This window comes from Balaenoptera physalus, assembly GCF_965194825.1.
Source record: "Balaenoptera physalus genome assembly, chromosome: 12".
Classification (NCBI taxonomy): domain Eukaryota; kingdom Metazoa; phylum Chordata; class Mammalia; order Artiodactyla; family Balaenopteridae; genus Balaenoptera; species Balaenoptera physalus.
In genome coordinates, this window is record NC_138897.1 from 95,916,680 (window position 1) to 95,941,435 (window position 24,756).

The 24,756-nt window shown below is 44.4% G+C and overlaps 1 protein-coding gene across 14 annotated transcripts in view; it reads right to left on the reverse strand.

The window, feature by feature from the left end:
- Positions 1-2,947: 2,947 nt before the first annotated feature.
- The window catches only part of LOC309640086 (uncharacterized protein), a 36,394-nt gene continuing 14,585 nt past the window's right edge, over positions 2,948-24,756 (reverse strand). The window contains exons 1-8 of one of the 14 annotated variants that reach the window (XM_082418394.1): positions 11,037-11,132; positions 10,461-10,541; positions 9,381-9,419; positions 7,593-7,611; positions 6,655-6,736; positions 3,919-4,040; positions 3,429-3,830; positions 2,948-3,141 (exon numbers count right to left, since the gene is read on the reverse strand). In XM_082418394.1, the coding sequence (XP_082274520.1) occupies positions 3,954-4,040; positions 6,655-6,736; positions 7,593-7,611; positions 9,381-9,419; positions 10,461-10,541; positions 11,037-11,097 (369 nt within the window). In that variant the 5' untranslated portion in view covers positions 11,098-11,132 and the 3' untranslated portion in view covers positions 2,948-3,141; positions 3,429-3,830; positions 3,919-3,953. Of the gene's footprint in view, positions 3,142-3,428; positions 6,813-7,592; positions 7,612-9,380; positions 9,420-10,460; positions 10,542-10,644; positions 11,279-12,716; positions 15,414-24,756 lie in introns of those variants that run through there. The other 13 variants (XM_082418399.1, XM_082418398.1, XM_082418397.1 and 10 more) reach the window with 13 other exon arrangements.

Genomic DNA, 24,756 nt, shown 5'->3' on the forward strand with positions numbered 1-24,756 from the left:
AAGAAGAAAAGGTCATTAAAGAACTACAGAAACAACTAAAACACAAGTAACAAAATTGCAATAAGTACATACCTAACAATAATCACTCTAAGTGTCAATGGACTAAATATTCCAATCAAAAGACATAGAGTGGCTGATTGGATAAAAACCAAAACCCATCTATAGGCTGCTTACAAGAGACTCACTTAAGAACTAAAGACACACACAGACTAAAAGTGAGGGGATGGGAAAAATTATCTTATTCAAATGGAAACGACAAGAAAGTGGGGAGAGCAATATTCATATGAGACAAAATGGACATTAAAACAGAGTCTATAACAAAACACAATGAAGGGCATTATAAAATGATAGCAGGGTCCTTATAAGAAGAGAATATAACACTTATTAACATATTTGCACCTAATATAGGAGCACCTAAATATAAAGCAAACATTGACAGACATAAAGGGAGAAATTGCCAGTAGTACAATAATAGTAGAGGACTTTAACACCCCAATTATGGGACTTCCCTGGTGGCACAGTGGTTAAGAATCCACCTGCCAATGCAGGGGACACAGGTTCGAGCCCTAGTCCAAGAAGATCCCACATGCCACGGAACAACTAAGCCCATGCGCCACAACTACTGAGCCTGTGCTCTAGAGCCTGCAAGACACAACTACTGAGCCCATGTGCCACAACTACTGAAGCCCGCACGCCTAGAGCCCATGTTCTGCAACAAGAGAAGCCACCTCAATGAGAAGCCCACACACCAACGAATAGTAGCCCCTGCTCGCCGCAACTAGAGAAACCCCGCATGCAGCAACGAAGACCCAACACAGCCAAAAATAAATAAATAAATAAATAAAATTTTTTAAAGAACACCCCACTTACTTCAATGGGCAGATCATCCAGACAGAAAATCGGTAAGGAAACTGTGGTCTTGAATGACACATTAGACCAGTAGGACTTAATAGATACCTACAAGACATTCCACCCAAAGAGAACAGGTACACATTCTTTTCAAGTACACGTGGAATGATCTCCAAGATAGATCACATGCTAGGCCACAAAAGAAGTCTCAACAAATTTAAGAGGATAGAAATTATAACAAGCATTTTTTTCTGACCACAATGGTATGAAACTAGAAATCATTACAGGAAGAAAAATGGGAAAAACACAACATGTGGAGACTAAACAACATAATACTAAAAAATCATTGGGTCAATGAAAAAAATCAAAGAAATCAGAAAATACCTTGAGACAGTCTCTTCAATAAGCGGTGCTGGGAAAATTGGACAGCTACATGTAAAAGAATGAAATTAGAACATTTTCTACACTGTATACAAAAATAAACTCAAAATGCTTGAAGACCTAAATGTAAGATAGAAACCATAAAACTCCTAGAAGAAAACATAGGCAGAACACTCTTTGACATAAATCATAGCAATATTTTTGGATATGTCCCCTAAGGCAAAGGAAACAAAAGTACAAATAAACAAATGGGACCTAATTAAACTCAAAATCTTTTGCACAGGAAAGGAAGCCATTGGCAAAATGAAAGACAGCTTACTGAATGGGAAAAAATATTTGCAAATGATATGACTGGTAAGAGGCTAATATCCAAAAATATATAAACAGCTCATACAACTCAGTATCAAAAAAACAAACGACCCAATTTAAAAATGGACAGAAGACCTAATAGACATTTTTCCAAAGAAGATATACAGATGGCCAATATTGCTAATCATCAGAGAAAGACAAATCAAAACCACAATGGCTACCACCTCACATCTGTCAGAATGGCTGTCATCAAAAAGTCTACAAATAACAAATGTTGGCAAGGATATGGAGAAAAGGGAACCCTAGTACACTGTTGGTGTGAATGTAAATTGGTGCAACCACTATGGAAAATAGTATGGAGGTTTCTCAAAAACTAAAAATAGAACTACCATATGACCCAGCAATTCCACTCCTGGGTATATATCTGAAGAAAATGAAAACACTAATTTAAAAAGATATACACACCCCAATGTTCATAGCAGCATTATTTACAATAGCCAAGATATGAAAGCAACCTAAATGTCTATTAACAGATGAATAGATAAAAAAGATGTGATATATATATGTATATGGTATTTATAGCACTTATGATATATATCTAGTGTATAGTATATATATATATACATATATACATGTATATAGATAGATATATAGCACAGAATATTACTCTGCCATTTGCAACAACATGAATGGACCTAGACGGTATTATGCTTAGTGAAATAAGTCAAACAGAGAAAGACAAATACTGTATGTAATGACTTATATCTGGAAACTAAAAAATAAAACAAATTAATATAATAAAACAGAAAGAGACTCACAGATACATAGAACAAACTAGTGGTTACCAGTGGGGAGAGGGAATGGGGGAGGGGCAAGATAGGGGTAGGGGATTAAGAGGTACAAACTACTGTGTTAAATAAATAAGCTACAAGGGTATATTGTACAGTGCAGGGAAATACAGCCATTAGTTTATAATAACTTTAAATGAATTATAATCTATAAAGAATAACGAATCACCATGTTGTACATCTGAAACTAGTGCAATATTTAAATCAACTATACTTCAATTTTTAAAAAAGACTCATAGTTATGTAACCAAAATTTAAAACTGTCCTGATTCCAGAAATTCTGACTCTGATTTTGAACAAAACTCAAGCTTATTCATGTCAGAATGACATTACAGCTTTCAAGCTAATCAGCTACAATCAAGTAAGCTCATGTAATGAAAAGAGATGTAAGTTTCTGGTAACCAAGCACAATAGAAAACAATGAATGTACTTTCACGTTCATGCTTTATAAGCTATCTGTAACTACTGAGAGTCAAGTTTCTTCGCCATTTCAATTTGGACGTTTCCCTGTTTACAAAAACTTTTCTTCTCACTCAATAAAATATTCATATAAAGAAAAATTCACTAAATTTACTTTTAATAGTAGACATACCTGGGATTAGAAAGACATCTCAGGTTAGTATAGACACATCAGGTGAAGGATGGAGACACCACAGATCAGGGCAGTTAAACATGCAGAACAAAGGAGACATCCTACAATAAGGTGGACATCCCTGGGGAACTAGGGAGACATCACAGGTGAGAGGTAAGACACCTGTGGAAATAGAGAGACATCTAAGGTCAAGGTAGACACACCAAGGAAATTAAGGGAACAACTCAGGTCAGAGTAGACATAACTGGGGAATAACGGAGACATCCCAAGTCAGGGTTGACAAGCTGGGAGAATTAGCAAGACATTAAAGTTTAGGGGAGACACACCTGGGAAATTATTGTGACATCCCAGGTCAAGATAGAAACTCATATGGAATAAGGGAGACATCTCACATCAGTGTAAACACATCTTAGGAAATAGGGAGATATACCAGTTCAGTGTAGACATACCTGAGGAATTAGGTGAGACATTATTTTTTTTTTTTTAAAGAATTATTTATTTATTTATTTTTGGCGTGTTGGGTCTTCGTTTCTGTGTGAGGGTTTTCTCTAATTGTGGCAAGCGGGAACCACTCTTCATCGCAGTGCGCGGGCCTCTCATTATCGCGGCCTCTCTTGTTGCAGAGCACAGGCTCCAGACGCGCAGGCTCAGTAGTTGTGGCTCACGGGCCCAGTTGCTCCGCAGCATGTGGGATCTTCCCAGACCAGGGCTCGAACCCGTGTCCCCTGCATTGGCAGGCAGATTCTCAACCACTGCGCCACCAGGAAAGCCCTATTTTTTTTTTTAGGTGAGACATTATTGATAATACAACTGGGGAATAAAGGAGACTTCCCAGGCCAGTGTAGACACATCTGGGGATTTAGAGAGATATCTGAGGTTAGAATAGAGACATATGGGGAAGAAAAAAAAAGGACACATGCCAGGTAAGGGTAGACACACCTGGTGAACTAGAGAGATAATCCAGCTCAGAATAGTTACACTTGGGGAGTTAAGGTGACATCCCTGGTTATGATTGACATTTCAGTGGAAGAGAGAAGACATTCCTCGTTGGGGAAGACACACTTGGGGAAATAAAAAGACATCACAGGTCATAGAAGACAAATCTGTGGAATCAGACATCTTAGATTACTGCTGACACACAAGCGTATTTAGGTAGGCATCAAAATTAGGATAGATGCACCTGAAAATTTGGTGAAACGTTCCAGTTCTGTGTAGACACACCTAAAGAATTAGGGAGCCATTCCAGGTCAGGGTAGAAACACCTGGGGAATTAGAGTCTTCCTTGTCAGTGTAGACATATCTAGGGCATTAATGAAACATTCTAGGTCAGAACAGATATTAGATATCCCAGGTGAGTATAGACACACCAGGGTAATTAGAGAGATGAACCAGAACTGAGGTAAGAGGTAAATGGGCCCCTGGGCAAAGAAGCTGGTGTCGGTCAAGCAGAGTAAATTGGAGCTTTGTTTTCCCCTGACACTCCAAGAATAAAGTTAATGGCAGGAGCTGAGCCCTGCTGGAGTAAAGAGATAAGATGACCACATCTGCCACTCCTGAGGTCAAGGAAACCTCCCTGACTGTACATGCGTAGGAAGGCTCCTCAGGGGTCAAAAAGGGCGGGGGCGCCATCCCGTAATAGGCGTTGTCAAGCCTCCCACAGGCCTCTATGCTGGATCCATCTTGGCAAAAATATGCACACGCATATTGGGAGAGACCTAGGACATGTCAGGTGTGGAGAAGAAAGAAGATAACTTGTCAAAGGTACACAAAGACCCAGAAGAACTGCCCCTTTATAAATGATTTAACCACCTCTTTATTGCGTTCCTCCTCATTAGGGAGAATGCCCACACCACTTCTCTGCCTTGCTTCTGTCTTAAACTGTTTCTCTGTGTGCTCTCCTACATGTTGTGCTATGTCTCTGATAATAAATTTTGTACCTGTTTTTGCAGTTTTTTGCCTCTTTGAGAAATGCATTTTTCAAATGGGGCAAGAGCCAGTGCAACTTTGTCTCTAGCCTCTAGTCCCTGGTGGACCAGTGGCTAGGATTCCTGGTTTTCAATCAGGCTATCCAGGTTCAATTCCTGGGCAGGAAACTCAGATCCTGCTTCAAGACCATTCACTGCTGTCTCTCCAAAAACAGAATCAGGGTTGACACATCTGGGAAAATAGGGAATCATCCCAGGCCAGTGAAGACATACCTGGGGATACGACATCCCAAGCCAGACTAGACAGACTTTTGGTATTAGGGAGATATCCAAGGTTACTACAGAAATACCTGGGTAATCAGGGATACATCCAAGTTCAAGACAGACACACCTAGTGACTAGAGAAAAATCCCAGGTCAAAGTAGAAACACCTTGTGAATTAGGGAGACATCCCAAGCCAGTATTCTCAAAACTAGAGTATTGGGGGACACTCCAGGTCAGTGTAGATATACCTGGGGAACTTGAAAGATGTGATAGGTTCAAGTATATGAACCCGGGGGATTAAGGAGAGAACCCCATTATGTATAGACCCGCCCTAGGGAATAGGGAGACATGCTGGGTAAGAGTAGACACACCTGGGGAATTAGAGAGACATCCCAATTCAGTGTAGACATACCTGGGGGTTGGCAGACATCCAGAATCAGGGTAGATGTACCTGAGGAATTAGAGAAGTATCCAGGGCTAGTACAGACACACCTGAACAATTATGGAAACATCCCAGGTCAGGATAGAAACACCTGGGGAATTTGGGATATATCCCAAGTCAGGGTAAAGACACTTGTTGAATTAGGAGACATCCCAGGTTACAGTAGAGACACATGGTGAATAAGAAAGACATCTCAGAGTAGGCAAACATGTAGAAATAGGGAGACATCAAGATGAGAGTGGAAATTATAGAGACAGTAGAGGTCACTGTACACCTTAGAAATTATGGAGACACACCAGGTCAAGGTAGACACTACTGGAAAATTAGATAGTGTACCATGTCATAACAGACACCTGAGAAATTAGGTATACATCCCAGATCAGTGTAGACACACTAGAGATTTAGGAGGTCACCTAGGGCTAGTGGAGACACACCTGGAAAACTGAGACTCTCCAGATCAATATAGACACACCTGGGTAAGTAAGGAGAGTAACAAATTCAAATAAGCCATACCTGGAGAATACAGAGATTTCCCAGGTAAAAGAAGAAACATTTGGAAAATTAGGGAGACATCACAGTTCAGAGTAGACACACCTAGACAAATAGGGTAAAACCCTAGGTCAGAATGGTCATGCCTGGCGAGTTAGGGACACATCTCAAGTCAGCTTAGATTCATTAGGGAATTAAGTATATATATCCCAGGCCAGTAGTTACACAACTGGGGCACTGTTGAGAAGGCCAGAGCAGGGAAGACACACCTGGGGAATAAGGGCATTATCTTAGTTTGAATAGACACACCCAGAGAATTAGAGCAACATTCCAGCTAAGAGTTGTAAATCAAAACATCTAGAGAGATATCACAGGACAAGTCTGACACACTGGAAAACCAAGGAGACATTCCATTACAGGGTAGACACATCTTTACAAATAGAGGGGAAAAAAACAGGTTAGAGCAGAAACACCTGGGGACTTATGTAGATATCCCAGGTCAGAGAGGATACACCAGAGGAAATAGAGAGACATCCCAGGTCAGTGTAGACTCACCTGAGGAATTAGGGCTCCATCTGAGGTCAGTGTAAACACACCTTTGGATCTATGAAGATACATCATGACACAATAGACATACCTAGGAAACAAGGGGACATCCCAGGCAGTGTAGCCATATCTCAAAATATGAGACATCCAGATCATAAATGGCACACCTGGAGATTTAAGGGAGATAGCCCAGATCACTACAGACACACATCAGGGAAAAGGGTTAACATCCCAGGTTAGGGGAGACACTCTTGGGGAATTAGACATTCTAAATCAGAGTAGACTGGGAGAATTTGAGAAACACCCAGGTCAAAGAAGACACATCTGGGGAAAAAGGTAGAATTTCAGACTAGAATGGACACAACTGGGGAGATATGGAGACAAGTCAGTATATACACTCCTGAGGGAATTAAGAGACATTATATGTCACTAGACTCACTGGAGAACTAGGGAGACATCCAAAGTCATAGTTAGATGGGGAATTAGGGTCACATTCTAGGCCACAGCAGACATATTTGGGGGAAAGGGAGACATCTCATGTCAGCATAGACACTATTGAGAAATAAGGATACATGCCAGTCAGAGAAGATGCACTTAGTGAATTTGGGAGACATATAATGTCAGTGTTGACACACCTGGGGAATGAGGAAGACATCTCAAGACAGGGTAAATCAAACTGGGGAACTAGAGAGAGATCCCAGGTCAGGGTAGACACATATGGTTTATTATGTAGACATACCTGGTCAATGTTGACAACCTAAGATATTAGGCAAACATCAATAAACATCCCAGCTAAATATAGACACTCAAGGAATTCAGGAGTTACCCAAGTTCAGTGTGGGCACAACTGGAGAATTAGGGAAACATCTTTGGTCAGTGTAGATATTACAGAGGTTTTAGGGAGCCATTCCAGGTCAAGTAAACACACTGGGGAACGAGAGACTTACCAGTTCAGAGTAGACACACCTGGGGAATTAAGAAGACAGCAAAGGTCAATATAGACACCCTTAAACAATTAAGCTACATCCCAGGTCTGGGTAAACACACCTGGGGAATTAGGGAAACAGGTCATGGTAGAAAAACCTGAAAATTTAGAAAGACAACCAACATCAGGGTAGACACAACTGGGGAATTACGGAGACATCTCAAATCAGGTATGAAATTCTAGGGACTCTGTGAGACATCCCAGGTCAAGATAGACAAAACTGTTATTAGGGGGACAACCAATATCAGGGGAGAAATATCTTTGAAATTAGGGAGATAACCCAAATAAGTTTGGACAGATCTGGGGAATTAGGAAGAAATCCCAGGTCTGAGAAGAGAAACCTGGGAAAGTAGTGAGACATCCCAGGTCAGGATAAACAACCTGGGGAATTAGGGAGCTATCCAAGCTCAGAATAGACACATACACTTGCGTAATCAGGGATAATTCATCGGTCAAAGTAGACACAGCTGATGAATTAGAAAGACATCCCAGTTCAGTGTAGATGCATCAGGATAACTAGGCAGATATCCAAAATTAGGGTGGACACATCTAGTGAATGAGAGAAACATCACAGGTCAATGTAAAGACACCTGAAGAATTGGGGATACATACAAGATAAGGGTCAACAGCCCTGGGAATTAAGGAGACGTTGCAGGTCTAAGTAGACACACTAAGGGAATTAGAGAGACATCCCTGGTCAGTGTAGACTTACCTAGGTAATTAGGAACATACTAGGTCAGAGCAGAAACACATGGAGAATTAGGGAAACATCCAAGGTCAGGATAGACACACCTGAGGATTTAGGGAGACATCTCAGGACAAATTAGACACATTGAAGTATTAGAGACACCTCAGGTCAGATTACACACAATAGAGAATTAGGAAGTCATGCCACATCAAGAGTAGACACATTTAGAGAATTAGTGAGACATGACTGGTCAACGTGGACACACCTAGGTAATTAGGTATATACCCCAGATAAATAGACGTATCTGGGGATACAGAGTTGTAGATGCAACTCAGGAATTATGGAGATATCTCAGGCTAAGGTAGACAAATCTGAGAAAATGAGGCTACATCCCAGGTCAGGGTAGACACAACTAGGTAATTAGGAAGACATCACAGGTCAATATAGACACAAGTAGGGATATAGAGAGACGTCACAGGTCACTGTAGACACATCTGGATTACAACTGTTGTATCCCAGATCAGGTTAGACATACATATGGAAGTAGGGAGATATCTCAGTCAGAATAGTCAAAACTGGGGTAGTAGTGAGTCAAAACTCACAAATATGTGCAATATGAAAAAGATTCTAGGACACAGTATACAAACCTGGGGAATTAGGGACACATCCCAGGTCAGTGTAAACACATCCTGGTAATTAGGAATATATCCCTGGTCAGTGCAGAAAAATAGGGAATAAGGGATAAAACTCATATCCCAGTAGACACATTTGGAAACAATCCAGATCAGTGTAGACACCTGACGCATCCAAGGTCAAAGGACACACCTAGAGAACTAGGAAGGCATTCCAGGTCAGAGTTGGGAAATTCTGGGAAATTAGGCGGTCAGACCAGGTCAGCGTAGACAAACCAGGGAATTAGGAAAACATTCTAGGTCAGTGTACACATTTAGGGAATTACTGAGACATCCCAGGTGAGCATAGACACACCTGGGGGATTCGAGAGACAACCCACATGGCACACCTGGAGTATTAGGGAGCTATCCCAGGTCAAAGTAGACTCACCTGGATCATTACTGAGATCCCAAATTAGTGTAGACAAACCTGTGCAATTAGAGACATCTGCGCCAGTGTAGACACAATTAGGAAATTGGGAAGACATCCCAGGCCAGATATGCACACTGAGTGAATTAGCAACACAACCCAGGTCAGTTTATACACACACGGTATACTAAGGAGACATCCCAAGTCAATATAGACACAGGAAGGACTAGTGAGTTATCCAGGTCAGAGTAAACACACCTGGGAAGCTAATGAGTCATCTCAGTCTGTGTAGACACACATGGGCAATTAGGCTGTTAACCCATGAGAGAGAAGAAACTCCAGGGAACTAGGGAACCATTCACGGTCAGAGTAGACACCCCTGAGGAAGTAGAGTTACCCCAGGTCACAGTAGACACACTTGGGAAATTAAGAAAGCTTTCAGGTCAAGGTAGACGTGCCTAGGTCATCAGAGAGACATCCTAGGACATAGTGGACACACCAGGGTATTTAAGGAAACATCCAGGTCAGTGAGTCACACCTAGGGAATTAAGGAGACATCACTGGTCAAAGTAGACACACCTGGGAAATAAGGGGGAAATTGCAGGTCAGTGTAGACACATCTGGATAATTAGGAAAAATCCCAGGCCAGAGTAAGCAAGTCTGAGGAATACGGGAAACATTCAATGTCAGGGTAGGCATAGCTGGGGAATTAAGAAGACATGCCAGGCAAAAGTAGACAATCCTGAGTACCTAAGGAGTTATCCCATGTCAGAAGAGACATCCTTGAGGTTTCATAGAAATACAGGTCAGCAAAAACACATGGGGAATAAGGGAGACATTCCGTGTCAGTGTAGGCACACTGGAGGGACTAGGGAAACCTCCCAGGTCAGTGTAGACACTTCTGAAGAATAAGGGTATAATAGCAGATCAGAGTCGACATATTGGGGAATCAGGAAGATTTCCCAGGTCAAAGTAAACACACCTGGGGAACTGGGGAGACATCCCAGGTATAGATACACCTGGGGAAATTTAGTAACATCCTAGGTGAGGGCAGACACACCTGGGAAACAAGATAGGCTTGCCAGGTCAGGGTAGACACACCTGAGGAACATAGGAGCCTTCCCAGAAGACAGTAGACACATCCATATCTTAAGGTGTGTAACTTGTTCAGAGAAGACACATCTGGAGAATTAAGGAGACATCATTGGTTAGTTTAGACAAAGTGGGGAATTAGGAAGACATCCAAAATCAGGGTAGAAGCCCTTGGGGCATTATAGAAACATACCAGTTCAGTGTAGAAACATGTGGAAATAAGGGAGATACACAAAGTCAGTGTAGACAGACCCATGGAATTAGGGAGACATCCCAGGGCAAAATAGTAGCACCAGAGCAATTACGGAAACAACCCAGGTAAAGTAGACACACCCATGAATTAGGAAATCCCAGGTCAGAGTACACACATCCAAATTAGGGAGATCTCTCATGTCAGAGAGAACACCCGTGGGAAATAAGGGAGACATTCTAGGTCAGTGAGATGTGCCTGAAAAATTAGGGAGGCATCCTGGGTCAGTGTAGACACACAAAGATTAAAAAGAAGATAGTTCAGGGGAGACATCTCAGGACAAGGTAGAAACACATGGAAAAGTAGGGAGATATTCCAGGTCGGAGCATACACACCTTGTGAATTAGGGAGACATCTCACATCAGGAAAGACACACTTGGGGAATATGGGAGACATCCTTTGTCAGAGTAGACATTCCTGAAAATCATGGAAATAACCACAGTCAGAAACCACAACTCAGAAAATAAAGGGACTTCCCAGTTCAGTGTACATGCACTTGGGGAATAAGAGAGATATCCCAGGTAATAGTAGACATACCTGGGAATTAAAGAGACATCCCAGGTCAGGGTAAACACATCTGGGGAATTAGGGAGACATGCAAGGTCAGTGTAGGTAAAACTGGATTATTAGGGAGGCATCCAAGGTCATAGTAGAAACATCTGGGGAATTAGCAAGACCTCCCAGGTCAGGTAGTCACACTGGGAAGTAGGGAACATCACAGATCTGGGTAAATATGCCTGTAGAATTATACACACATCCCACTTCACTGTAGATGAACCGGGGAAATTAGGGAGACATATCAGGTCAGTGTAGACACAACTAGGGAATTAGAGAAAGAGCCCAGGTTGAAGTAGTCACACCTGGGGAATTATGGAACCATTCTAGGTTGGGTTGACACACCTGGGGAACTAGAGAGGCATCCCAGAAAGAGTAAAGCAGTTGGGGAATTAAGGAGAAATTTCAGGTTAGAGTAGACGTTTCTGGGGAAATAGGGAGGCGTCCCAGGTAAGCTTAGACATACTTGGGTGATTTGGGAGAAATGTTATTCAGGTGAGACAAAGGGTGGTATTAGGGTGACATCCCAGATCAAAGCAGACACATGTGGGGAATTAGGGCAGAGGCCACAGGTCAGGGTAGACACACATGGGTAATTAGGGAGACATCCCAGGCTAGAGCAGACACCTCAGGAATAAGGGGGAAATCCCAAATCAGAGTCTTCACACCTAGGGAATAAGGAAGATGTCCCAGGACAGTGTGGACACACTTTTTCTGATTCTTCCTGTACTGCTCCCCGTGCACATGGGGTTTAAATTCTCCTCAGATAGGTTGTCCTTTTTAAGTGTAACATCTGGTCATTTGGGATCTTCGAAACATCTGGAAGTCTGTAATGGCTAGAGAATCTAATCTCAAAACACTACAGTTGATAAAGCTTCAGGAGACGAATACCATAAGCTGCCTCTTCACCTCCTTTACTCATGGGACCAGCTCATTACAGAATGCACAGTTGTCATGGTAACAGGTGCCAGACAGGAGGCAAAAATTCCAAAAAGCTTGGAGAAGATAGTTTTATAAGTCACTCCTGGCTGCCAGTGACTTAAACCTGATTCTTTCTCGCTTAAGCAGCAAACAGGGTTTTTTCTGTTTTGGTTTTTTTTTTTTTTTTTGCTTGCATTTTTGAAAAGGCCATGTTAGTACCAATTTCAGACAGAGCTGCAGTCAGGGCTCTGTAGTAGCATGAGGACCACAGTCTCTTTAGCACATAGTTCTGCCTTCTTGATTAAAGTCATTGTCAAGCTTCACGTGTCATCACCTGAAAGGTTCAAACTCAGATCATCATTAATATCAGCAGGCCTAGACTTTAAACAAAAAATATTACCAGTCATTTTATGAAAAATACTACACAAGAAGAATTATTGAAACAAGAAGTTCAATAACATACTGTTTTCCACAGTGACTGCACCAATTTACATTCCCACCAACAGTGTGGGAGGGTTCCCTTTTCCCCACATCCTCACCGCAGTTGGTTAATTTTAATGAACAGTGAGTTCACCCCACAGAGCAATAAAGCCACGACCTCCCCCCAGACAGAGGCTCCCCTCAGCAGGAACCAGGATTCTCAGCACCTGCTTCCCCTGCCCCAGCCTTGTTGCTGTAAATGAGCTTCGTAAGTGTGCCCGGGCCAAAGGAATGTCATTTTACAAGTATGTAACGGAAAGTCGTGATCCTAGTACAAATGCTATATTATTGGAGGATACTGCAGCAGTATTGGGAGTGACAGTAGCAGCCACTTGTATGGGCCTTACTTCTATAACAGGCAATCCACTGTATGACAGCCTAGGTTCTCTGGGTGTGGGCACCTTATTAGGTGTGGTCTCAGCATTCCTCATCTACACTAACACAGAAGCACTCTTAGGGCCATCCATCCAGCCAGAACAAGTACAACTTGTTCTTACTTGAACTCCTGGAGAACGGCCCATCAGTAAGGGCAATTCATGATGTTAAAGCCACAGATCCAGGATTAGGGAAAGTAAGATTTAAGGCAGAAGTAGATTTCGATGGACGAGTTGTTACAAGATCATATTCGGAAAAACAAGATTTTGACCAAATGCTACAAGAAATTCAAGAAGTGAAGACTCCTGAAGAACTAGAGACCTTTATGCTTAAACATGGAGAAAATATGATTGATACTTTAGGAGATGAAGTAGATAGACTTGAGAAGGAACTGAAAAAACGAAATCCTGAAGTTTGACATGTAGATTTGGAGATATGATAGACTTGATGGAATGAATCACCTTGGAGGGAGCCTTGGAAACAAGTTTGCCAAGACTACTTTCCCACGCTGAAGGGGTCAATGCCATTCAGAAGCCGTTTTGTTTTGTTTTAAGATAGAGGAAATATTTATGTAAAGGACAATTCAACAGTCCACAGAACTAAAACAACTTCTCACTTCTAAGAGACATATTACAAGTTGAATCAATTTGGAAACATGTTTTTATGTTTCAACAGGAAACATTTTGGTTACTTATATCGTTCATAATTTCTCATTTTAGCCTGTCAGTGTGCACTGTACCTTGCAATCATGTTTCCTTTCTTCACATTGGTAAAAAATAAGGGGCATCCATAAGATTATGATTTTTAATTTTGTTGCCAGTGAAGATTTCACTCCATCAAAACCTGTCAATCTTGAACATTCTGGCTAAATCTTGGTTTGCGGTTTTTAAAACAGTCACTCCGTTTCAAAGTCTGTCTTTCCTTATGGAATGTAAAAATTATTTTAACATACCTTGTATTTTTTGCCCTGAGCACTAAGAGGAACGCTCTCCTAACCTAGTTATCCATAAATGTTCATTCCAGAAAGGGCTTTGTTACTGAATTGAAGGAAGAGATTTCAGTACACTCTTTTAGGTCATGCTACTTGCCATTTTGTAAGATTTCTTTTCTCTTCTTTGCTTTTTTTTCCTTATTTAGTTTAATTTTCCTAGTGGTAGGAAATATGAAATAGCCCTAGATGTTTTTTCCATGGGCCAGTGTGATGACTGTTTTTTTGTTTTTGTTTTTTAACTGGCTTCAGTGCCATAATGTGTATTTACTAGGAGATAATGCATTTATAAGCATTTTAACATTCTGTAAAGTGGACTAGAAATATTTATAATTTTACAGACAGGACAGTATTTTATTTTTAATTTCTTTTAAAAGAGGCACTACTTAACTTATGTAAATCTGAACTGTGGGATATTTCTTGCTTTAAGAGATAGAGAAGTAAACCTCTTATGAGGAAACTTATGGCCATGACTTTTGTATAGTATCATAGTCAGTAGTGTGTCTGTAACATGAGTTTCTTGCAGTTACAAATGGGCATTTAGCTTAATATATGATTATAACATTATGTGATAAGTAGCTTTCTAATGATCATAAGGTATCAAGGTGAAAAAACATGCAACTCAGTAATTGAAAATTTAGTGCAAAACTACAACTGTGTCTCCATTCATCAAAAGAATTCATATGCACTTTAAATTGTTCAGATACCAGTGAGAATTGTCCATGCAAGAGTGGTAGCTGGGTGAATAATCTCTTTGCCGCATAAGTGAGTGCTTAAGGACCTAGGTCAGTGTCTAAAAACGTATTTAGATTGAAGTTTATGAATTATAGAAAATTATAATGCTGGAAACAAAAAATGAATATTTGATTAAAGGGTTAAAAAAAAAAAAAAGATACTCTGAGGTCTGAAGCATGTACTTGAGGTAGGGGGACCAGCACTGGTTAAACTGATGAAAGGGAACGTGGAGCTGGATGTGTGAAACCCTTCTGAAGGATGTTTCAGAACCACAAGTGCAGTTACTCCAGTGAAGTACTGCAGAGAGGAATGGTTGCTTGTCTTGGAGGGACCATGAAATCAGGTGCCACTTTGTCATGATGCTCCCAAGGAAAACTGGGAGCTCTATGGGTGACCCACTGCCCTTCTGAGGTCATAGCTGGAGTTGTAATTCTGTAGGAGATGGAACATGTCTTCCCATTAGAATAGAAGCAGTCACTCATGTCCCTTCTTTCATCGTTCAAAATGTTGATTGAATGACACTGAAAGCCCAGTACACTGCTAGGCAGTAGCCTCTATAAAAGAAGCTCTGTGGCGGCTTCCCCAGCCTCTTCCTAGCTCTATTATGACAAAACTTGGAAGAGATCAAAAGATGCTTTTTTAACCTAAGGACTGGTGATGCAACCAGGCAAAATGTTATCAGTAGAATCTGTAAGGATGCCATAGCCCTGCCTTAGACTTTATTGTCCATCCAACCAGCCATTCAATAAATGTTAAGCACCTACTGTACACCAGGCCCTGGGCTAGGCATTGTCCTTGAGAAGATTATAGTCCAACAGGGAGACAGTCATGGAAACAGACTGAATTGTCAGAACTCCTGGTTTCAGGCAACAGAAACACAGTTCCAAACGCCAAAGGTCAAGGGGACATGTGTTGGTCAAGGACAGCGAGAAGGGGTTCTGAGCTAATTGTTCTCTGTGTCCCCCAAGTTCCACCCTTCACCCTTCCCTGCCCTGATCTGTCCTGGAAAGCTGGTCCCAGCTCTGCCTCAAAGCACCTCCTCACCATCAGGTGAGTTCATGGGGGGGAGGGGGGGAGGCGGGGAGTTGGCAGGAGATTGGAGGGTGGGAGGAGAGGGAAGTTGGGGTATTTCTCCTGTTTCTGTCCTGCTGGGCTGTGGCTCTGGCAGAGGCTGCATTTCTCTAAGGCCACAGACCCTGGCCATGGATGCTCTCCCCTGGCAACAGCTCTCCCTGGCTTCCAGAAACGTTGCTTCCTCACTTGTCATTCAGATGATCCCAGAGATAGACTTCCTATTCTTGCTAGACCCTGAAATGGGAGGCAACTGAATAAGGGTACACATAAAGGAAAAAGAAGGTAGTTAACCAAGGCAACCTATAGACTCAGTGCAATCCCCATCAAAATACCAATGGCATTTTTCACAGAACTAGAACAAATAATTTTAAATTTTATATGGAAACACAAAAGACCCCAGAATAGCCAAAACAATCTTGAGAAAGGAGAACAGAGCTGGAAGAATCATGCTCCCTGGCTTTAGGCTATATTACAAAGCTACAGTAATCAAAACAGTATGGTACTGGCACAAAACCAGACACATAGATCAATGGAACAGGATAGAAAGCCCAAAAATAAACCCATGCACTTACGATCAATCAATCTACAACAAAGGAGGCAAGAAAATACAATGGACAAAAGACAGTCTCTTCAATAAGTGGTGCTGGGAAAACTGGACAGCTACATGTAAAAGAATGAAATTAGAACGTTCTCTAACACCATACACAAAAATAAACACAAAATGGGTTAAAGACTTAAATGTAAAACTGGATACTCTAAAACTCCTAGCAGAAAACATAGGCAGAACACTCTTTGACATAAATCGCAGCAATATTTTTTTGGATCCATCTCTTAAAGCAAAAGAAATAAAAACAAAAATAAGCAAATGGGACCTAATTAAACTTAAAAGCTTCTGCACAGCAAGGGAAACCATACACAAAACAAAAAGACAACCTACTAAATGGGAGAAAATATTTGCAAATGATACGACCAATAAGGTATTAATATCCAACATATATAAACAACTCATACAACTCAACATCAAAAAAAATCCAATTAAAAAACGGGCAGAACACCTAAATATTTTTCCAAAGAGGAAATGCAGATGGTCAACAGGCACATGAAAAGATGCTCAACATCGCTAATCATCAGGGAAATACAAATCAAAACCACAAAGAGATATCACCTCACACCTGTCAGAATGGCTATCATCAAAAAGAACACACATAACAAATGTTGGAGAGGATGTGGAGAAAAGGAAACCCTTGTACACTGTTGATAGCAATGTAAATTGGTGCAGCCACTGTACGGAGGTTTCTCAAAAAACTAAAAATAGACCCAGCAATTTCACTCCTGGATAGATATAGATATATAGATATAGATATAGATAGATATAAAATATGTAAAACAAAAGCAGTAATTTGAAAAGATACATGCACCCCAATGTTCACAGCAGCATTGTTCACAATTGCCAAGATATGGAAGCAATCTAAGTGTCCATCAACAGATGAGTGGATAAAGAAGATGTGGTATATATATATATACCATTTTATATGGAAATACAAAAGACCCCAGAATAGCCAAAACAATCTTGAGAAAGAAGAACAGAGTTGGAAAATCATGCTCCATATATATATATATATATATATACATATATATATATATATATATGTAATACTACTCAGCCATAAAAAGAATGAAATGTTGCCATTTGCAGCCACATAGATGGACTTGGAGGGCATTATGCTAAGTGAAATAAGTCAGACAAAGACAAATGTACAATATCACTTATTTGCGGAATCTAAAACATGCAACAAACTAGTGAATATAACAAAAAATAAGCAGGCTCACAGATATAGAGAACAAACTAGGGGTTACCAGTGGGGGGAGGGGCAATTTAGGGGTAGGAGAGTGGGAGGCACAAACTACTGGGTGTAAGATTGGCTCAAGGATGTATGTACAACACTAGGAATATGGCTAATATTTTGTAATAACTGTCAATGGAAAGTAACCTTTAAAATTGTATTTAAAAAATTGTGCCTACAAGATTAGAGGACAGAGTCTCAAAAAGAGAAAAAGAGAGAGAGAGAGAAGGTAGTTAAATTTTGCTGCAGAATGAAGGGATTTTGTAGGAAAGCCAGAAAGTAAAGTTCTCAAGGATGTAGAAGCCACATGTAAGATGTACTGATGAGGGAGGACTTCCTCCTGCAGGGAGAGAAGGGGGAAGGCAGTGAAGGACCACTGTGGCCTCTGTCAATGCCAGGGTCTGGGTGATAGATCCCAGAGCAGAAGCACTGCGGGGAGAGTGGTGGGACTCAGGGACAAACCCCCAGAGGAGGTCAGGACAGCATCCCCACAGCCCTGAGGCTAAGAGCAGGGACCCCAGACCCTGCCTGCCTGGGTCGCTCCAGGCTCTGACACTTGTTAGAGTTAAGACCTTGGGTGTGCTCCTGGGTCACCTGCTTGCCCTGCGTGAGGTCCAGGTGCCCAGGAACGCACGCCCTCATAGAGGCGGTACCGCAAGGTCCAGTCTTCCTTGCAGAGAGACAAAGGGTCCTTTGATGACACCATCCATGTCAAACATTTGGTTCAGAGTCTCAACTTCAAGGAGAGTCTGACAGGAAATCACGTGCTGTATTAGGAAGCCCAGGAGAAACAAGTTCTATGATAAGTCGGTGCCATAGCACCTGCCCACAGGGACAAGCCCCTACATCTGCCCTGTAAGACACTCCGTGCTTCTGTCAGGAATGGTTGCAGAACCACAGGTCACCCCATGACTCACTGAGGTCTGGAGCTCTGACTCCTGTGGAAACAACAGCTGACATATGACGGGTCCAGATCCAGGGGAAGAGAACTTGTCTGGAGCCTTCTAGCACCCTCCTTACTGCAGAGACGGGCAAACCACCACCTGAGCTGATCTGCCCCAGCCTGGGGGTCCTTGGACCCTCTCGGAGTCTCTCTGGAGGCCTGCCCCCCAGAAAGCTCAGGTGGTCCAGTCTGAAGTGCCTCCATCCTAGACCCAGAAGCCAGGGCTCCTGGAGATCACTGAGTGCTTGTCAGCGTTGACGTGAGTGTCACCTTGACACTGCTGCTTCTCTGTCTTCTCACCTTTCCGAAGAAAGGACCAGAAGTTACTGACCCTCAGGCTGCAATTTCTCTCCTTATTTTAAATGAAAGAGTGACATACGACACGGTGGCATTCCTGAAATGCATAATTAGAAGTATAACTGGGTATTTACTGTCTAGATCATCATCCCAGATTTGGACACAAGTGTCTGTGTATCTGCGCTTCCTGGGGCCCTTTCAGGAGCTGCCTCTCAAGGACAGACTTAGATGTCTACAGCAAAAATGTTGATGCTCTTTCAGAAAGATGAAGTAGATGCCTGAGTGTGAAAACACACTATTGCATTCCTGGACTATATCGTTGAGACATTTTATCTGACACCCAGGTGGACAATTGTTCTTAGAAGTGAAAGTCAAGTTAGAGGCCATTGTGCCTGGAAATCACCCGTAAATAGAGAGCTGACCTTCCACAGTAGTCAGCATTGACTTGAGTGTGCAGATATGGGGAATGCTCATTTTTAAATGTCTCAGCAGGACAAGAGTCAGACTAGCTCTGCATCCCAATACTCCTTTCCAATGACAACTTTCCTGCATGGAGTCTGGGTCTGGTGCACATTGAGAAGAGGCATCCCATGCCTGACTGGTTAGATCTGCACGAGATTCTGGACACAGCATCTTGTCTGCCCCACGATAAGCTTCACCAGGTGGTGTCAGAGATCATGGAAGCATGGAAGGGAAGGGCCGTTTGAGGGAACGGTGTGTTTGGACTTACACTGAGAGGGAGACAGTTGACACATGGATCTTGTGAAATGCATTAAGTGGCTTGTCTTTGTGACAAATAATAAAAGCAATGAGTGTTAAGGAGAGTCCAGCAGCACAAAAGCTACTTAAAATATCATCAAATATTCCTTGTGGGCTCTCCTGGTTGCTGTGGCATAAATATTTTAAAAAGCAATTTGCATCTCCCTTCTATATGGAACTGCCTGTCGTCTTTTTGTTTTTAAATTTTAAGTTTGTATCATCCAGTTACTTATGGATCCCATGGACCTGAAATTCACTTGTTTGAAATCATCTGAGTTATCTTCCTAATCTTGTTGAGGACCACCTGTACCCAGCTGAACTCTCTCTCTCAAATTTAGTCTCATTCATCTTGAATTATGTAGTTATCAATGGAAATGGCTCTCAACGCTTGGAAACATCCTCTGGGACCACTCCTAGGACAGTGACTGCCCCCAAAGTCCACTCCTCTGCTTTCTGCTGTAACAATAGAGCTCCCAAGTTTTAGCGGGATGCCAGTTCTTCCAGAATGGACTACAATTCCCAGCCTCCCTTGCAGCAAGGTATGGTCACATGACAAGTTGTAGCCCATGGGATGAGAGAGGAAATTATGTGTACTACTTCCGGTTTGCCCCTAAAGCCTGCCCGGCCTTCCCCTCCCTTCCCCCGGATGGAAGTGGATGCGTGTCCGGCCATCTTGGATCACAAGGAGGATGAGGATCTGCCAGAGCTGGTGGAGCAACAACGTAGAGCTGAGGCCTCACAGGGTGGGGTCGGCACACTGTGGTCCACACGTCCGGCCACAGCTTATGCCTGGACTGTGGATAACAGAAATTCCCCGTTTTGTTTAAGCTGCTCTTATCCGGGACCCCTGTCCCCGCAGCGGCATTTGTCTCCTGGGGGACGCACCTGCTCACATGCCGAGCCACACAGCCTCCTCCGAGCCCAGGTGGCCTCTCTCCCCCCAGGGAAGCGGGTTGGTTTGTCCTCCGTGGAAAGAGGGAAGGATGGGGGCGTGATGGTCCCAGGGTGCTGCAGGAAGCTTGGTCTGGTGTCTGTGGTTCAAGTCCATTTAATCACAGAACGAGTCCTCTTCTTTTCCATCTTCACTTCTTTCCATGCAATGTAAAAGCATCAGATAATGTAGGACACTTACGGAGCACAGCCTGTGGGCCTGGCACTGTGCTAACGTGTCCTGTGAATGACCTCTCTCATCCTCACAGCAGTCCTGTGGGGAGGTGACACTTCCATCCCCATCCTACAGGTGTGGAAACTGGGGCCCAGAGACCCCCAGTACAGCACAGAGACCGTAAGGGGGCAGGACATGAGGGCCGGTGGTCTGGCTCCAAAGCCCCCTGACTTTGTGCACAGGGAAATCCTGCCACTGTACCCTGTAAATGCAGAGGGGGCTGGTACCTGGCCTCTGTTTATGTGCGTTTCTTTCGTAAAATAGGCCCTCAGCCCTCAGTTTCCAGATGGTACTTCCAGAGGGCTTCTCTTGATCATCCCCATTGTACAGGATGTGGGAAAACAGCTCTAAGGGTCCATCGGAGTGCCTGAGAGACTGTGACAGCCCCACCGCCCTTGGGCAGGGTGTGGGCAGCCTGGGCCCACGGCCCTAACCAGCTCGGACCCACCATCTCCCACTGCCCAGGGTGGGGAGAGGGGACTAAGACAGTGTTTAGCACCCACCTGGGGGCCCTGGACGTGGCTCAGGCAGCTCCTTCTGCTACTTTCTCTTCACTCCCCCAAACCCCACTCTGCGGCCCCTCCTTAGGGAGCAAAGGAAGAGCTCCCTCAACCCAAGGCTCCCAGCCAAGGAGTTGAAGAGAACCTAGGACAGACGCCAAGGATGGATTAGGAGCCCATTCAGACTGATGGGAAATTCTGCCAATTGCAGAATCGCAGGGGCTGAGGGGACGAGCCTTAACCCACAGGTGATGCCCTTGCTGTGTTCATGGGGTCTACAGGCATTTCCTCCAGGGTAAGGGGGCAGGGACCCCGGCAGGGTCTGCTAAGTGAGGGAGGACGTACCCCCGCTGTCCCAACAAACCTGCCCTCGGCCTCCACAGGGACCAGAGCAACCCTCTCTGGGGTTCTTCCTCTTCACTCAAGTTAGTGGTCTTCCACTTGGCAGTGACCCTGCAGCCTTTCAACAGCTGGAACCAGCAGCTGCTCCAGATTCACGAAAGGGCAGTTATGCTCCTGCAGCTTCCGCATGGGCTCTGTGTCCAGGAGGCCGGGGAGCTGGGCTTCTGGGCTAGACACGCTCTGTCACAATGCCGGGTTCAGGATAAAAGCACATTAAGTGTGGATCTCAGTCTACCATCTTAGGTGTGCTAGAAAATAACATTTAGGGTTGCCTTTCCGTAACTGAAGCTCATTTCTATTTGAGGCCCCCCTTTGTGTCTTTGGTGGAGATGTCATCTCAGCCCATTCAGGCACCCGCCCCCTTTTCCCTGGTGCTCTAAGTTCTGCAAAGGTGAGGTGAGCAACTTTTTTTCTTCTTTATATACAAGACCTTTTAAATACATTGATGTGTGTGGCAAATTTCCAGACATATGATTATGAGCCGAATCAGAACACGCGAGCCCCCTCCCCTGCATCCAGGGTGGGCTGGGGGATGGGCAGTGACAGCAAAGGTGGCCGGGTCCTGCCCTGCCCTCCGTGCTCCCGACCCTTCACTGCTCGCCCCAGGATCTGTTACATACACTCACTTTCTGCCTCGTCAGCCCAAGTCACCTTCTGAGGTGCTGACTGGTGTGTGGGCCACGTGGCGCTGTGACCTTGTGGGAGGGGCGCCTGGCCTCACTGGGATGTCATCACCCCCATGGGGCCCTCAGACGTCGGTCCTTGCAGGTCTCTGTGATTCCTCCTCCCCCGGGGCCTCTCCAGGACCTCTCTGCCCCTCCCACATGATCTCAGGAGACTGGGGACCTCCAGCTGCTCCCACCCCCTCTGAGGAGGCCTTGGGGCCCCGTGACCAGACTCATGACTCTGTCGGGATGCTCCGCAAGGAACTACTCTCCTGCTGCCCGTAAAGGTGCCCACTGAGCTGGGGCCTGGGTCGGGGGTTGCAACTCAGCCCCAGGTCGGGTGCTGGGTCACCCCAGAGCGGTCTCCAGGGCCGTAATTCCACGATGGGAAGGTCCCCGATACCCCACTGGCAGGATAATACTGTGAGGAAATGACCGATGTTTTCTAGGCTTGGGCTTCTCTTTTACCACCCCCCACTCCACCCTGGTCATTGCCCTGGAGGTTTCTGCTCCAGAGGAAGCACTGTAGGAGAAACAGAAAACAAAGGAATAATATTACTTTTTTAAGGGGTTTTTCTCAAAGACATTGTCCCGCTGTGACACAGAGAGACTTGGAAGAATATCTTCAGAGTCAGTTGCTTCCCAGCCCAAATAGGTCAAGATTATCTCTGGGTTGGAGAAGAAAAATAATCCAGAAGAAAGAGGAGAGGCATGAGAAGGGGTCTTGCACCCAACACCTCCCCAAAGTCAGCTCTGAAATGGAAAGTGCCAGGCACCCCTGATAAATTTGGGGTCTGAAAACAGAGGGGACTTGGGTTTGCTTCCTGCCTGGGATTCTGGAAGCAGTAACCTCACAGGAGCCCACACTACCAGAGTGAGGTCAGGGAGAGAGGAGGTGGCTGGTGGGGCCTCAGGGCAGAGGGGACCCAGGGGAGACCCATACATCCTGGTATGTGGAGAAGAATGAGGGCACCCAGGTCCCATAGAAGACAAAGTCCTACAGCAAAGGAAGGGACAGAGCATGAAGAGAGCTGTGCTGGGTCAGGGGGTGAGACACTAGGAGAGCTATGCTGGGTTAGGGGGTGTGGCACGAGGACAGCTGTTCTGGGTCACGGGGTGTGACACAAGGGCAGCTGTGCTGGCTCAGGGGATGTGACACAAAGACAGCTGTGCTGGCTCAGGGGGTGTGACAGTATCAGACACACTGAACATTGTAGGACCAGACCCTGAACGGGTGTGGGCATGGTCCAAAGATGTCAGCAAGGGTGGTGACAGCTGAAAGTCCCACCCCCACCCCAAGTGACCCTGCTTGGAGGCACCTAAGAAAGGAGGGAGAATGCTCCCCAACTGTCTCAAAAAAAAGTCTACCGCCCTGCATTGATACTATTCACCTGGAATTTAGTCTGTTGTTTTCTGCCATTAGGCACAGAGAGGGCTCTAGAGAGAAACTATATTTAGTCATTAAAGAATCTAGTTATTTTACACACTTGAGTTGATGGCTTAGAAATCTGTGCCACTTGAGAGTGCTTTGGGAGAAATGGTTATGTGCAGCGTAACAAATGTGAGCTTTGCTTTAGAGCCCAGGAGGAACAAAACCAGTTTTGGTTTCTTCACCAGGAAGTAGGGTTTGCCCAGGGCTGAGGAGGCTTTTCTGGGTCTGACACCATCTTGAATCTGGAGGGCGGGTGCAGGCGGGACCTTCAGCCACTTCAGGGTGGGCAAAGGGGCTACTCACCCAAGTCCCGGGAGTAGCTGAGCTGGGAGGAGATGGGAGAAGCAGAGGAGAGGTGGAGGGAAGACGAGGAAGAGAGAAAAGGAGGAAGAGAGACAGCCGGGCTGGGAGGAGGGGCGTGGGGTTGGGGAGACACAGGTGAGGCCCCGACCCTTTCCTCGGCCTCCTGACTTGCGAGCAGCTGCCTCCCTACCATGTGGGAGCAGGGAGGACACTTCCGGTTGGAGGAGGAAAACCTGGAAGAGCTTCTCCATCAGACTCATGAAAGGTGTTGCCATCCGCTGGCTCCTGCATGCACTCAGGGGAGTTTCGTCGTCATCCACTGTGTCCCTGACGCTGCTGATAAATGGCGGGCGAGGATGACGCGGTCCCTGCCCTCTTAGGAAACAGCCAGCGAGCAATAAAATGAGAAGAAGAAAGCCAAGCCGCTTTTAGATAGTGATAGCTGCTACAACAGGAAAAGGACAGCGGTGAGACAGAGAATAAGGTGGGGACACTTCCACGGGCTCAGAGGAGGTCTCTGTGAACTGACTTTGGTGCTGAGAATGGAAGCAGAGAAGGAGCCAGCCATGTCGATGTAGCAGGAGGAACGTTCTAGACAGAGGGAAGAGCAAATGCAA